Source organism: Manis pentadactyla, chromosome X, assembly GCF_030020395.1.
Source record: "Manis pentadactyla isolate mManPen7 chromosome X, mManPen7.hap1, whole genome shotgun sequence".
Classification (NCBI taxonomy): Eukaryota; Metazoa; Chordata; class Mammalia; order Pholidota; family Manidae; genus Manis; species Manis pentadactyla.
Window position 1 is genome coordinate 35,398,886 of NC_080038.1, and position 15,890 is coordinate 35,414,775.

The 15,890-nt window shown below is 37.0% G+C and overlaps 1 protein-coding gene across 4 annotated transcripts in view; it reads left to right on the forward strand.

Annotated features, from left to right (window-relative positions):
- The window catches only part of USP9X (ubiquitin specific peptidase 9 X-linked), a 139,847-nt gene that overhangs the window by 33,576 nt on the left and 90,381 nt on the right, over positions 1–15,890 (forward strand). For all 4 annotated transcript variants that reach the window (XM_057495778.1, XM_057495779.1, XM_057495780.1 and 1 more), the window contains exons 2-3: positions 10,001–10,254; positions 14,125–14,270. In XM_057495778.1, the coding sequence (XP_057351761.1) occupies positions 10,159–10,254; positions 14,125–14,270 (242 nt within the window). In that variant the 5' untranslated portion in view covers positions 10,001–10,158. The remainder of the gene's footprint in view (positions 1–10,000; positions 10,255–14,124; positions 14,271–15,890) is intronic.

Consider the following 15,890-nt stretch of genomic DNA (forward strand, 5'->3'; position numbering starts at 1 on the left):
CACCCTCGGACTTGAATTTTGCTGTACTCTGTTCAAATAAAAAGTCAGTTCACTTTGTGGGAGCTTGGAACCTTCCTCATGGCCTGCCTCTCCCCATGGACAAAACCTTTACACCCTTGTTCCAGAACTTGTGTGAAACAATGGCTCACTTCTGTCAGAGCACGACACTCCTGCTTTATGAGCAGGGTGCTGGGTGGGAGTTGGCAGCCTCTGGTCTTAGTTTGTCTCTCCTGGTGTGGAACGTAGGTCCAGTGAGTGAGATGGAGTGAGGGCCATTAGGACCAGATTATTCTTGTCCCACAGAACCTGGGGTTCAGCCTCTGTTCCACAAGTGGGGCCTGGATGGAAGAAAAGGGCCCAACACCCCTTGTCTGCAATAGAGCCTTTGCAACTCAGAGAGATGGTGAGAATGTTAGCTCCCTCACCCCTCTAGGAGAGAGAACTTGACTGGGAGCTTGGGGGAGAGAGCCCTGTGTTCTGGGAAGTTATCCGTAGGAATTAGCAATGGATGTAGACAGTGATTTAACAACAAAAGTTAGATTGTGTGTGTGTGTGTAATCGTGGTGATAATAAAATATGGGCACTAAGCCTAAGTAACACATTCAAATTTAACAAAGATAATTAAACACCTTCATTTGCATTAGCCTGAGTTATTGATTGGATGTGAAGCTGTCTATAATCATCATCACGCTTAGTGAGGGTGGGGATCTGTGCTTACTATAGCTACCTTAAATGATTTTGTGTATAATTTATTGTAATAATGTGTAATAAGAATGATAAGTCCCATGCTAATGATCATGACAGTACTAATGGAGCTAGGAAAAGAAGCCATTATTCGAGCAAAGGCCACATTTTTAAATTGCTCGGATATTTCGGTAAATAGCTGTGGACTCAGCTCTTCAAAGTAACTTGCTGCATTTCAGATTCCTTAATATGAAATCTCATCTCCCCATTGAACCATAGTTTTCGTAACATGGTTTTTGATTACGCTGTAATTCTAAGAAATGTTGTTACTGTATTAGAAGGAAATTCTATGGTTTGTAGTCATCAGTGATGATATAGAAGAATACTGATACAGGGAAGTTATACATTAAGTGAAAAATCCAGTTTTATAAAATGTGTTTCTGCATCAAAAACATTTTGATAGTTTATCTTGGAGGTGGAAGTATAGAGAAATTAATAGTTGTGTTTTTTCCTATTATTAATGAATTGGTATCGTGGTTTAAACTGTAGAAACCTGGAGCTTGTACTTACCTGAGCTAGTATCCTGGCTCTACCACTTTGCCTATTCACTCTGCCCCTGTTTCTTTACTTCTGAATAGTGTCTGACCCAAAATAAATACTCATATGTTAGCTGTTACCATCACTATTAATAAAAACTTTATTTAAAATTGGGGGTATGTCAACCTGGCTGCAATCGTATTGAAACTGGGGAATGGGAGACAAAAAAATTAAGTTAGGGCTGATTCTGAATGACCTTGAATAGTATTACTTAATGTAAAAAGTAGAGAGGAGGAAAGGCACTGAAGATTTCAGAGATTGAGAGTATTGGGAGATTAATTTAGCATTAATATACCAAACTGAGGTGTGGAGTCAGCCAGGGTGCTCTTAAAATTGAAGGCTATACTAGAGTTGTATGAATCGGACTGGGAAAGATAATGTTGGACATGTCATAAAAGAGGAATTGTTGGAGATGGGGAGAGGGTTTGACTTTGTTGTTGTTTTTACTACCTGCCCCCCAAGTTTTTATTTTGAGCACCCGCCTATAGTGTGCCAATAAATTCTTGAAATTCTATGATTAACAAAGCTCATACAGATTTCTGCCCTGATGGAGCTTTTATAGAGAAAGGGATGATCACACAGAGTCTCTGAACGAGTGAGTGCAGCTGGTACTGAGAGCCTGAGGTAAGAGTACAGTTGATGCTTGGACAGTGTGGGTTTTGAACTGTGTGGGTCTACTTATATGGAGGTTTTCAGTGAATATATTGGGAATTTTTTGGGAAATTTTCAATAACTTGGAAAAAACAGTTTTCTATAACTTTATTGCAAGAATACAGAATATAATACACATGACATACAAAATACATACTGACTGTTATTGGTAAGGCTTCTGGTCAAAAGTATGCCACTAGTAGTTTCCGGGGAGTCAAAAGTTACACATGGATATTCCTTTGGGGTTTGTCCACACCCATGATCCTGGCATTATTCAAGGGTTACCTGTAATTGATGAATTCTGAGTTGGGAGAGTTGAGTGCTGGTGAATTAGTATAGGCAGAACTAAGCAGACTGTGCAAAGGCACTGGAGTCAGCATGAGGGAATACATTTTAAATAACAGGAAGGCAGGTTGAGCTGGATTTAGAACAAGCTTTGGGTTGGGTACTTGCAAGGTAAGGCTGGAGTTGGGTGTTTGAGGGCCTTGTAGATTATTAGAGTATTTTTTATCTTCATCCTGATTTTGAAGATTTTTAAGCCGGGCGGTGACATGATATTGTTGGGGGGAGCATTGTGTGTTTTCCTCGGTCCTCTCTCTGCTGCAACAAAGAATTGAAGGGCAGAGGCAGTAGTGAAGCAGAGTAAGTTTTATTTAAAGTTACTTAAAGAGAGAAAAAGTACAGGCCACCTCAGCAAGGAGGAGGCGCCCTGAAAGGTTTGGAGAAAGTTTAAAAGGTTACACACTTAGAAAGTGTGGGTAAACTCAGAGAGGAGTGCCGGAAGGTTGGAGGTTCCCCCTTTTAAGGATTCTTCAGGAATCTAAGGCCTGGGGGTGCAGACCCGGTATGTGGTCTTTGAATAGTTAGAATTAACTTAACACAAGCAACTTCCTGCTCTGATTTCTCTGGAGTCTTGGTCCTGGAGCATATCAAACAAGGCTGCCTGCCCAGCCCCAAAGGTGGGCTGAGTTATTGTCTGTTTGCTGAAGAGTAAGTTAAGAATTTTACTTCTTAACTTCCTGGGTATTAAAATACAATCTGGAATCCTTCTGCCTTTTACTATGTTGTTTACGGCTGGGCCTGCATGCTAAATTAGTTGCCTCAGTTACAAACTACTTGATTGGGGCTGGAAGGACTTAAAAACAGCATATAGGTAAAGGTAAAAAAAAAACAAGCTGGGCTTGCATGATTAGCATAATAAAGACATGGACTATGCTGAGGTACCTTCCTTTATCTGGAGAATATTCAAACATCCCAGGCTGAGTTGCTCCTGGCTTTTTGAGCTTTAATTGATTAACTTTGGGTCTTTTTAGTGGACTTTCTGGCCTTTTCCTCTTTCTACCTTGCTTATCTATTTTCCTGCCTAACAATACGGTTTGCATTTTATTAAGATAATAATCTTTTCTAGTGACAAAAAGAGAAAAACATAATTGGAGGGGTGGGTGCAGGCCTGGCAGTAACCATGCTTTTAGAGAAAGATCGTCCCTTTTGTCCTCATCCCCCATTTGTTTCCTCTTAATTCTCCCTCTTCAAATTCAGAGAACATGGATATCTTGGTAGCTATAGAGAACCTTCATGGAATTATGGAAGAGCCAGTGGCTTTAGAGTTAACAGTTGTTACTGCCATCTTAAGACAAGCTCATTTTCTGTTTGTCTTAAATTGGACTGTGATAGCTATATAGAACAGGTATCCTGATGATTAAATGAAGTTATACAAATAAAGCACATGGTATTGTGCCTAATACATAAGTGCTCATAACTTTATTCTAGAGTAATGTGTGAATATAGATGAAACTGTAAAGGAGCCTGTGATACTGGGATTTATAATAGGAAATACGTAGCCTTCATCAGTTTCTGGCACAGGTTCTAAAACCGTTGGAATTTCCTAAGTGGTCAGCACAATAAAAAGCATCACTTCTTATGTTAATGAGATGACTTGGAAAGCCCCTATAGGTCATAGAAGAATGGGGACTGGTTGGCATGGGAACCAACCACATGATTAGAAGGTTAGAACTTTCTGTCCCCACTCCCATCTTCTGGGAATAGGAAAGAGGGGCTCGAGATTTAATCCTCAAGTGTCCAGTGTCCATCATACCTGTGTAATGAAGATTCCATAAAATCCCAGAAGGACAGTTCAGACAGCCCACCAGGTTGGTGAACACATGAAAGCTCTGCATCCTTTCCCTTGCCCATGTATCTCTTCCATCTGGCTGTTTTGTCTTTTTGTAATAAGCTGGTGGGTGACCTAGTAAGTAAAATGTTTGAGTTCTGTGACACACTCTAGCAAATTAATGGTACTCAAGGTGGGGCTCATTGGAACCTAGCCAAGTCAGTCAGAAGCACAGGTAAACCTGAACTTCGACTGGCATCTGAAGTGTGGGAGGGGGCCGCCTTGTAGGCCTGATCCCTTGACCTGTGGGATCTGGCGCTATATTCAGGTAGATAGTGTCAAAATTGAATTGAATTATAGGGGACATGCCTGCTGTTCTGAGTATTGCTTGGTATAGGTAAGGTACCACACAGTATGATTGGATGCAGAATCGTAGAGCTGGTGGGGAAACTTTGGAATGGAACAAACAAGTCCACAAAAGAAAATAGTGCTTGGGTAGTATAAATACTGAAACCTGTTTTGACTATCCACTACAGTGGTTATGGATCAGAGTGTCTGAATATAATTGATTGTGAGGTGCATCCCAAGTAATTATAATTAGTTCCACAATTAGTTAAAATGAATACAATAACTGTTTGCAAATGATGTTACCTAAAAATTAGAGTGAGAATTATTCCCCAATAATTATTTTCACTCACATTCAGTGTTTTCTTAGAAGGGATTAAAAAGCTGTAAAAGTCCACTACTGTGCAGGTAATTAACTGCATATAGCTGTCATTTGTTATTTTTATTTTATGTTCTATTTCGTACAGTTTTGGGGTTTGGCAGTTTGTGTGTCCCTGGCAGTTTGTTAAACCTGCAATAATACCATGTGTGTTATTTCTCGTGATAGAAAAACTGCTATGTAGTATAGGGTCCTTTTTCTTCTAGACAGCAGTGCATAAAAGTTTGCCTTTAAGCATGTTGAGTCTGTCATAGCAATAGAAATTCCAAGTTAAAATTCAAAAACATCTAAGTACTATTGGCTTAAAAATAAATATTTTCACACCCTAAAATGGTGGTTATTTTGAAATGAAGCCTTATACTTAGGAGATGCTTCATATTGGGTCACAATTTATTATAGACTCTACATTAAATTTTAAGTCAGCCTAAGTTAAGTTCTGCCTTTATTTGCTAGTGTATAAATTGCAAAATAATAGTTTAAGACCGTTGTAATTAGTTAAAATTTTCATTTTGTGGTGATTGGCAGAAGTAGTGACGTAGCGTATATATGGAATTGTAGAGAGTTTCAGGGTGCTGTATAAAAGAGATGCTGGAATGTGGGGAAAGTTTAAGCAAAGAGGGAATAATGACTGGGCAGAGAAGGACCACTCTTCATCCTGAGGGTTTCTCTGGTGTTAATGCCCACCCTCTTAAAAGCTGCTGTAGAGATTCAGTTCTGCAAAGAACATGATGCCAACCTTTATCTGGGTAAAGATGGGATTTTCCCATCTGGAAAGATGTTGAGATGCTGAGTTTGTCTTTGTAACATGCAGCATTTTGTTCATATTCAATCTAATACTGTCATTTTGGTTACATTTTGCATTGCAGAAGGGAGAACAGTGACCCTTACGGTACTTCTGTTTTTCTAAAATAAAACTTTAAGCTTTATGTAAGGCTTGAAATTTCATACAGTAAATTTTCACCTTGTGATTTGTTGAATTTGAACATTCCTATAGGAAGTGGTTGTTACTGTGTTAATTTTAAATAATATTAATAATTACTGAGTTACTCAGCTCTGCACAGGATGCTGCTGCTTTTGACTTGGAGAAAGTTTGCTCTTACCTGTTAGGTACGCCTAAATATCTGTGACTTGGAAAACAAGCTCAATTGTAGAGCCTTGACACTGTTTCTAGGAATCAAGCAAAGCAGTGTGGTTCCCTTGTTTCCTCCTCTTGGACTGAATGAAATGTATTAAGAAAGGTAGCAGTGTTGTTCTTGGATAATTTAGTTGTAGCGTATCTTTGTTAAGATTTTTTCCCTTCAAATCTTTCCAAGTTATATATGAAAACAACTTTCAAATTCTTAAATATTCAAGAAGTCTGCTTGGAGCATTATAGAATGGGAAAAGTAAATTACATTTTTTGAGAATTTCCTTGTGTTTGATATTTGTGAAACACTTTTATTAAAATAATCCTCTTGGCATTTTTGTGGGTAGTGTTATCTCCATTTTAAAAGACCTGGAAAAATAGTGGTTGTTACTGGCCTTTAAGATAGGCAGCTTGTAAGTGGCAGAGGTAGCATTTTGAACAAGAGTTATATTTGAATCCAGAAATTATTTTAAAGCAGTCCATACATGTTTCTTGCTCTTAATCATTCAACCTAGCATACTGAGGAAAATGTATCCATTTCTTATGTGGTGGTAGAGACATGGCTGTTAAAAATACCAGAATAGAGCAAAGAGTATGCTATGCTGAGATCTGATGTACCTGCCCAGCAGTACTGGAAATCTGGAAATGAGAACTAGACAGACGTAGAACAAACCAAGAGACAGAATTACAAGATTTTATAAGAAATAGGGATGGCAAGCAGCTTGAGGCTTTGCTGATGGAATATTCTGCAAGAAGAAGGTGATGATTTAGTTCTGTGGCCAGAGAAAAATGTGTTATTTGTGGAGACATTACACATGGCCACCATTTCCATTTACCTTATTTTGTTTAAAGGGGTATTACCTTAGTTATCCACTGAACACTCCGTCTGGAATAATTCATCCCTTGATTTTACCAGATATTTTTTATTTGTTTATAGATGGAGGGTTATTGGGATACATACAGATAGAAGAATGTTGAACAACAAAACAATATGAGAATATATTTAAGATATTTTAACTGAAATGTTCTTCAAACTTTAAAGGACTACAGAGCAAGAGAGCAGTCAGTGCTATATATAAAAAATGTTATTGTGTGAAAATATATATAACAGTTTATTTTAGCTTTTTAAGTGTACAATTCAGTGGGATTAAGTAATACACATTGTGCAAGTTGTCACAGGTTGAGTTCGTTCTCTGTTCTTGTCCCCGCTGCAACAAAGAATTAAAAAGCAGAGACAAAGCGAGGCAGAAGCAAAGTTTTATTTGAATAGACTCCAAAGGAGGAGTGGGCCAGAGTCAAGGGAGACAAAGGCAGGTTGCTTGCTGTGAGCCTTCTTTTAATGGGGTCTTTGGCAGGACAGTGAAGTCCTTGATTGACAGACAATCTTTGGCCTTGGAGGCCTGGTATAATTGATGAAATGGGGACATGGGCTACACTCTGGTTTCTTTGCCTGTCTTTGATGTTTTTTATTATCTGAGGAATGTCTGTGCTTGGAAGCTTCTCATCTGGGAAGTTGTTTTTCATCTGGGGAGTGTTTGGACATTCCAAGTCATTCCTGGTCCTTGAAACTTAAACTAATTAACTCTGTGAGTCTTCTCTGGTTTTATCTGGTTAACTCTTTGAGTCCTGTTTAGTGGGCTCTACTGGCCTTACTCTCTCCCCACCCACTTATGTCTGTCTTTCTGCCTAACAACCATCACCACCATCTCCAGAACTTTTTCATCTTCCCAAAATGAAACTACCCATGTAACAATAACTCCATATTCTCCCCTTTCTACTTTATCTCTAGGAGTGTAGGTACCTCATATAAACTAAATATATGACTGGCTTATTTCACTTAGCAGAATGCCCTCAAGGTTTATCCATGTTGTAAGCATGTGTTGGGATTTCCTTTTAGATGCTAAATAATACTCTTGTATGTGTATACCACATTTTCTTTATCTACTCCTTTGAACTTGGGCTGCTTTCTGGAAAGACTTTAGAGGAATAATATTGGTTTAGTGGACAAGGTAATAGAATTAATTCTAGACTTGTTAATTTTCTACCCATGCTTTAGTCAAGTCACTTCTTAGAGCTTCGGTTTTCTAATTTGTAGAAAAATACCACAAATTCAGTGTGTAACTGTTAATAAAATGTACCTAAAAATACCACTTTATTTTTGGTGTGCTTCAGGATTCATCCCCCTTTCCTGACTTGCCCCACACTTGGGAATATATTATGCTACTTCCCATGCCCCAAGATTGTGACACCCTCTCCCCCCCTCCCCCCCACACCCTCTCTCTCAGAAGGAGATCGTGGGAGTGAAGGTTGTGTCTGTTGGGGGGGGCGGGCGTACAAACAGACTGACATCACTACTACCTGCCACTTTCTCTCCCTCCTCTTTGGTGAGAGGTAGAAAGGAAAGGAAGGCTGGAGTCCAGGATTAGATAAGCCAAGGGAAGCTCAGAGGTTCAAGAGGGGAGGAGGGTGGGGTAGTGGCAGCCAGTTGTCTAATGTTGAGAAGAGGGAGGACATGAATAGGATGAACAGCAGGAAGCAGTCATTTGATTTGTCAATTAGTAGAGTGTTGATAATCTGTGGACCAGACCTTCTCCCACCCCCACCAAATGTACATACTCATAAAGCTTTGCATATAATTTTAGGAGAGTTAATCATCAAACCTATCCATAGACTTAAGACCCACTGGCTTAAAGTAGTTTTGGTAGTTTAGACACAGCCACATGATGAGAGAGAACGGGAGAAGTGAAAAAAGGGAGGCATAGACATTCTTTGTAGGATTAAAATTATCCAAATAATATGCCAGTCAACCCAAAATGGCTAAAGAAAATGATACATGGTTCTCCAGGTTTTTGGAATTGTCTACGTCACAAAAAATTTCTTGGAGGGGTGTATAAAAATGTAAAAGAAAAGTGAAAGAGAGGATGCTCAATCATGTTATCTTTTGTTTTCCCACTTTACGTATTAAAGATTTTTCTATGTCAGTTTTTGTCTTCACCAGTCCTTGATAATTATAAATCTTAAACTTTCTTTTTTTGTTATGGCAATTTGGTAAGTGAGATGAAATCTTGTTAGAAATCCCATCTCTCTGTTAAGTGATTAAAATTGAGGTAAGCATGGACTGTTCTGACTAAATGGGAAGTGTGGTTGCCTTGCTCATACCAGAGTACTACCTATAACCAATCAGCTATGGCTCTCAAACTCGTGCTGCATGTGAATCAATCACTGGGGGAGATTTTCTGAAACATGCTGAGGCCTAGGCTTCAGTCCCAAATCCCATAATTTATTCAATCTGGAGAGAGATTTGGGCATCAGTGTTTTTAAAAGCATTTCAGATCATTTTACTCTGCAGCTAAGGATCAGACTTATTGACCTAATGAATATAGAATTGATGATCTGGTGGCATTCCCCTATACACCTTTGCTAGTCAGATGGCAAAGAATTCCATGGTTAAACAATTGTAATTTGTAGCATTGTCATGATTCTATGTGCCGTGGCCAAAACCTTGCCAAAAGTGGAGACTGAAGGTTCCTTGACAAATTTGGTTGTGTTATATAGTAGTAATAATAGTTTGAACCTTTTTCAAAGAAAAATTCTCTGTGCTTCAAAGTTTCTGTTAAAATCACTTACAAGCTTGTTTAAAAGCCATTTATAATGCCTGTACCAGTGATAAATGTTAGTCACACAGTCCTTCCTGACCTGTTTTTCTAAGTAAGATTTTCTTACCTGGTTTATGTTCTTCGTATACACATTTTTATAGTGTATTGAAAAAGCATTAGCAAATTGAAGATACTTTTTGTCATTTCATAGTTGAATCAAAATGGCAACTAGGTAAATACCTTGATAAAGTCTTTGGAATCCCAGGTGAAAACTGAAATGTTGTATCATAAGGCTATACTTTTATGTTTTCTTGATATAACAGCTGATCTACCCTTACCAGTTTATTAAGTTCAGTGTGGTATTAATGAAACTTGAGCTTTTCATTTTGGCCTCTCATTTATATAACCACCTTCTCCTGACTAGAGTCACTGGTAGTACTAAATTGAAACAGGTCCTTAATTAATATTTTTTTCTATCTAAAACACATGTACTTTTTTCCTTCTGCCTATAGGTTATGCAATGGTCTCTGCAAGATGGTTTATTCTTGAATTGGAGCTTTTTAAGACTGACAAATGCTGGTACTTCATCTTCTATAAGTGGACTATAATTTCTTTTCTCAAGACAACTACATAAGCAGACAAAATTGCAAAGATCTGCCCTGTGTCGAGTATGACAGCCACTACTCGTGGCTCTCCCGTAGGAGGGAATGACAGCCAGGGCCAGGCTCCTGATGGACAGTCTCAGCCCCCCCTCCAACAGAATCAGGTAGGATGTTTAAGATACTAGTTCTAAGATACAAAACATTGCTGTCTACTATGGGATACTAAATAATGAAGCATGTTCTGAATTATTTGTGAAATGATCGTAAAACTGTTACTTTTAAGAAATGGAAACATTGGTTTTAAAGTAAAAAGAAAGCTCAATTTCTGTAGGTCACAGTGCTTAAGTATGTAGCCCTTCTTTTTCTGGTGTCTTACATGGTCAGTCATTATTAAAATTAAGTACTTAAGCCCTGTGTCAGTTCCAGAGCCAAGCCTTAAGTCATTCATTGTAGCCTATGGTTAAGAGCATGGCCTCTAAGTCCTATTTCTTGTGTTCGAATTTCAGCTTTGCTCCATAGCAAGCCTTATGACTCTGGGTAAATTACATAACTGCTAAGCCTCAGTTTTTCATCTCTAAAATGGGGATAACAATAGTGTAGCTACTTCACAGGATTGTTAAGTGGATCAGGTGCAATGTTTTTGCAAAGAGCTTAAAATAGATTTTGTAATTGGGGGTTTTATGGCCTCATAACTCAAAGGGTAATGATCTTGTTCTGTTGTCTGGATGACTTTGTGTAAGATATCCGTTATTTCTTCATTAATTTTTGGGAAGATTTTACTGGTGAAACCGTCTGGCCTTGGAGTTTTATTTGTGGAAAGGTTTTAGTTGCAGATCCAACTTCTTAATGGGAATTTTCTGATTTTGTGGGGGGTATCTTGTGGTTTGGTAAATTGTGTTTTACAAGGAATTTCATCTAGATTGTCCAATTTATTAGTGTAAAGTTCCTTTTAGTTATCTTTTGAATGTCTTAGGGTCTGTTGTAACGTCTCCTTTTTCATTTTGGGTGCTGCTAATTGGTGTTCTCTCTCATGATATTCTTTCCTAGGGGTTTATCAATTTATTAAACCTTTCCCAGAACCAACTTTTCGCTTTCTTTCACCCTCCCCATTTTTGCTTGCTTTTATCCTTATCACTTTGTTCCTTTTATTTCCTTTGGATTTGGATTGCTGTTCTTTTTTTTTTCATTTCAAGTTCGGTCATTGATTTTCAGCCTTTTTTAGTGTATACAGCTTATATTGGGAAATATTAAACTAAATAAGACAAATATTAAAACTTGTGATATGCAGCTCAAACTGTAGTTAGGTGAATTTATATCTGAGGTGCATGCACATGAAGCTGCTTATACTTGGTACATGTTTATGAAGAGTTCTGTATGGGTAAATTTTTAGGCAAAAAGATTGTAAGGTATATTTGTCATTTGGGCATAAGTGCTTATTCAGCTATTTAGATGAGATATTCTATTACAAGTATGATAGAAAAGAGCTGCATACATGTGCTTTGTCTCCCTGTTCTCCCTCTGCCATTTTAGAGAAGTAAACAAGTCAGGTTTTAAATATTCTTCCAAACAAATGAATGAGCTTTGTTCTTTTTCCTCTCCAGTTCCCACTTTTAAGACATAAAATCCTTAAGTATATGGTAACAGGTCTTGGGCAGAGTTAAGTCTTTTCTTCTGTCATAAATTTGTTAACCAGTATTCAGGTTTCTTTAAACATGCCATAGGTTTGTGTTGGGTGCCAAAGATTTCTATTTTTAAACCAGGAGCTAGAAGTTAGAGTTCAATATCTTTTGCTTGTTTTTTTCCATTTTATACCTGCATTGTTGATGGAGTCCTAACTTTGGCAGTGTTTGTGACCTGTGTGGCTTTAGGCAAAAATTAAACTTTTACTCTAACCTTCTTTTAAGGTGTATTTGATAATTCTTAGAGCTCTTGGGTTTGTGATATTTAGTTAATCTTACACATCTACATTGTGTTCTTGTCCTTCTAATAGCTCTTCACGTTTTTAAAGATGTGATTAAAACAACAAAGAAACAAAACAAATTGCATTCTTTAACACTGTGGAATTACTCTTTTACTTTCTTATTCTCTTTTTTTTTAATGTTAGGATTTTAGTTACCAGCATTAATTACTGCCCAATTTTAAGGCCCACGTTTAGAATATACTTTTTACATACTGACATAAAGGGAATTTCTAAAATCAATAGGTTTTTCACTTAATGTATAATACTGTTTTAAAGGGTGTTCCCACCGAAAAGAGAATCTTAGGCTCTAGTATGTAGTAAAGCTTGGTGATAAATGAAACAGCATTGGCGAAGGCACATGAGACGAACACTCTTGGCTATTGCTGCTGGGAGGATACAAAACTTTCTGGAATTTAATTTGCAATATATTTGTCAGTAGCCCTAAAAGAAATAGTTTATACTGTTGTTGTAGTAATTATATTTCTAAGATAGTATCCTAAAGAAAAATTTACGTTCAACACACAGATTTATATGTAAAAAGATTTATTATAGCTATATATATGTATTTTATATCGTTAATGTACAATTCCTTGAACATTATGGTTACTAGACTCCCCCTATTAAGTCCCCCCATATACCCCAATACAGTCACTGCCCATCAGCGTAGTAAGATGTTGTTATAACTATATTTATGTTAGCAATAAAAACTGCAAAATGCTTACTGTTCCTTAATTCATTTAATACTACATGGCCATTAATCAACTTTAAAAAAGATTCTTGATGATGTGGAAAAAATAACTCATGTTGAATAGAACAGGAAACAGACTTAAGCAGATACAATCCCAATTTTATTGAAAGTTTATACACAGAGTTGGGGTTTTTTGCCTTAAAGAACAAAGAATGCAAGGAAATAATTTTAAATGTTTCTGGTGCTTATCTGTTGGTGTGGCAGTATAGGTGTTATTTTTGTCTTTGCAGTTTCCCATCAAGGGAAAGGGTTTTTTAAAAAATTAGTTAATATTTCCTAAGTTACTTATTTCAAATGCAGATATTTCTATTAGATTCTGATTCTTGGCGTCTGTGCTGTAAATTCTTTTGCCTTGAGGCTAGCTCTATAGCACCTGCTCACTGTTCACCATTTTAAGTAAAAGTTTACCATTTAGTTGCAAACTGGCTCTATGAGTTCATGTGTAAACTCTGTAAGTAGAACATACTAATGGTGGTATACCCAGCTGTCTTCAGTACAAGCATTTACTTATGCAACTGTTCACTAGGTGCTAAAATTATAGGGAGAATGGTCCCTTTTAAAGTGCCATCAATCAATCTATAGTCAGTAGAAAATTAAAGAACACATGTGTGAAAGCTTAAAATTTAGGTTGATTGCAATTTGAAAGAGAAGATACCATCTGTTTTCTAAATTAAAAATAAGGGTCATAAAGGTTCATTCACTTATGTAAATATTATGCAGCTAAAATGGGGGGAGAAAGATGTGTTATGAAAATGAAGATTGAAATAAGCCATATTAGTTGAAAATGATGTAACTTATTTAGAAACCACAATCATGAATTTTTAATAATTGTATGGTTAAATAATTTGAGACTAGGGAAATTACAGAATAAAATTTATTTTTTCTCCTTCAAATTAAGAAGTTACAAGTCAGGAACTTTTTAATCTGTGAGTTGTGATGTTTGGTATTTGTACAATAATTTCTATCATGCCAGGGCAGAGAAGACATTGTACACATCAAGGTTAAGAACACAAACTTTATAATCAGACCTGGAGTTCAAATTGCGACCAGAATTGGAGCTGTGTGACTGCAGGCTCATTAGTTATTGTCCGAGTTCATTTTCATCTATTAAATGACAGGAGAACACTTGGTAGGCTGTTGGGGATTTAATGAAATTATTTTAAAGCTTAGTTGCACAGAGACTGCCTGAAATGTCATAACCTCACAATGATCATATCGTCTTAAATTTTATAATATTTTCCCATTATCTTTGTTGGTGCTTAATTATTAAATGTTGTATATATGTTATAAAAAGCCTAAATTTGGAACATCTAATTTTTAATTAAGACTTCTTCGCCTGATTCTTCCAATGAAAATTCCCCGGCAACTCCCCCAAATGAACAAGCTCATGGTGAAGCCCCACCACAGCTTGAAGATGAGGAGCCTGCATTTCCACATACTGACCTGGCAAAGTTGGATGACATGATCAATAGGTGAGCTTGTTTTGTTTTGTTTTTTAATGTGTGTAATACACAGGAAAACCAACAATTTATCAGCATAGCGATTAGTAGTGGCTAAGAAAAGAGAAAGAGCAAACAGGCATATCACAGTAACCACACTACCTCCTTAATAGCCTAATAGCCATAACATCTTAGTCATTGACAAGTACTGGTAACCCATGGTTCTTACTGCATTTTAACAATGAAAGGGAGTAGTGCATTGTCAGTAGTTTTCAGATCATTGATGATGATGCTGGCTGTAAGGTTTTGAAGTAGAACCATCTGTGTGATTTCCATTTTTGAGAGTTTATAAACTTTTTTTTTCTTACCTGGCATGTTGGCTGCTAACCTAGTATATTGGCTGCTAGGGTTGCTGGATGACTAGTAATTTTTGTGTGACCCTGAGGTAAACTAGGTCATAATACTGAGTTTCCTCAGAGCCTGTACCTTGTGAACTTTTGACTAGTCCAAGGCACTTAACCATTTCAGCTATTTGTTCCTTTTGACCTTCATCTCAGGGAGAAGTTCAGAGTAAAATCTTTCATACTTGTAGTGGAAGACTACAAGAGAATAAAAGCTTAAGCTTCTGTACAGGGAAAGAAAAAAAGATTTAAAGAAGATAAGAGAAGAGCATGTTGGGGAATCCCACATGGCTGTGGGCTCAACAAGTGAGTGCTTAGGGAGACATGACACATCCAACCCCTCAAGGAAAGTAAATAAAGCACACGTATGCACACTTAGAGGCACTTGCCTTACCAAGTTTTTTAGTGACAAGAGAAATAGAAACTTTGCATCTTTTGAGGAAAAAATTTTTGATTATATAAGTAAGTATACATTGTTAAAAATACATTATGTTGATAAAGTTCTCCATTATTTTCTTCTTACATACATGCATCCCAACCAAAAATTACTACTAATAATAAGTACATTCTTCCAGGTCATTTGTGTTCACTATTGTATGTAGTGATTTTTCTACAAATAATGGGATTCTTATATCATTTTATAACTTCCTTTTCTTACTCATTTATCTTGAATATTATTTTCTTTAATATATGCTTAACTCATTTTTAATGGTATATTTAAAAGAAGAAATTAAATGTGTTTCTCACAGATACCTAGAGTACACAGTGAATTATATAGTTGAACAAACAAAAATTGTATCAGGATTGTTTGTAGTGTCCCTTACCATTGTGTATAGCAGAGACATCACAGCAAAAAGTTGTACCATTGCTTTTCAGTTTTTGTCTGGTGGTTGGTGATTGTTAATACTAAAGTGTACTTATGTGGACTCCAGGACAGAGTGGCATATTAGCAAATCCTCAGGGTATGAGAGATGCAAGTGATATTTTTTATGTAAATAAAAACAGTGACAAAAGTGACATATGTTTGTTTCTAATAGATTATGTGGTCAGGGAGCACTTCATCCAAATGGGGATTTTGGAGCAGTGGGTGAGTTGGATGGTAGTAAGGAGGAGGGAATAAGAAAACAATGAAAGGACTTCCAAGATGGTTGAGCTGCCACTGGGACCAGAGAAAGTAGCACCTGAGTGTATGCTGCATCTTTATTTGAGGGAGAAGGATATCTGGAAGCAAAAAGACTTGGAGACTCGCATC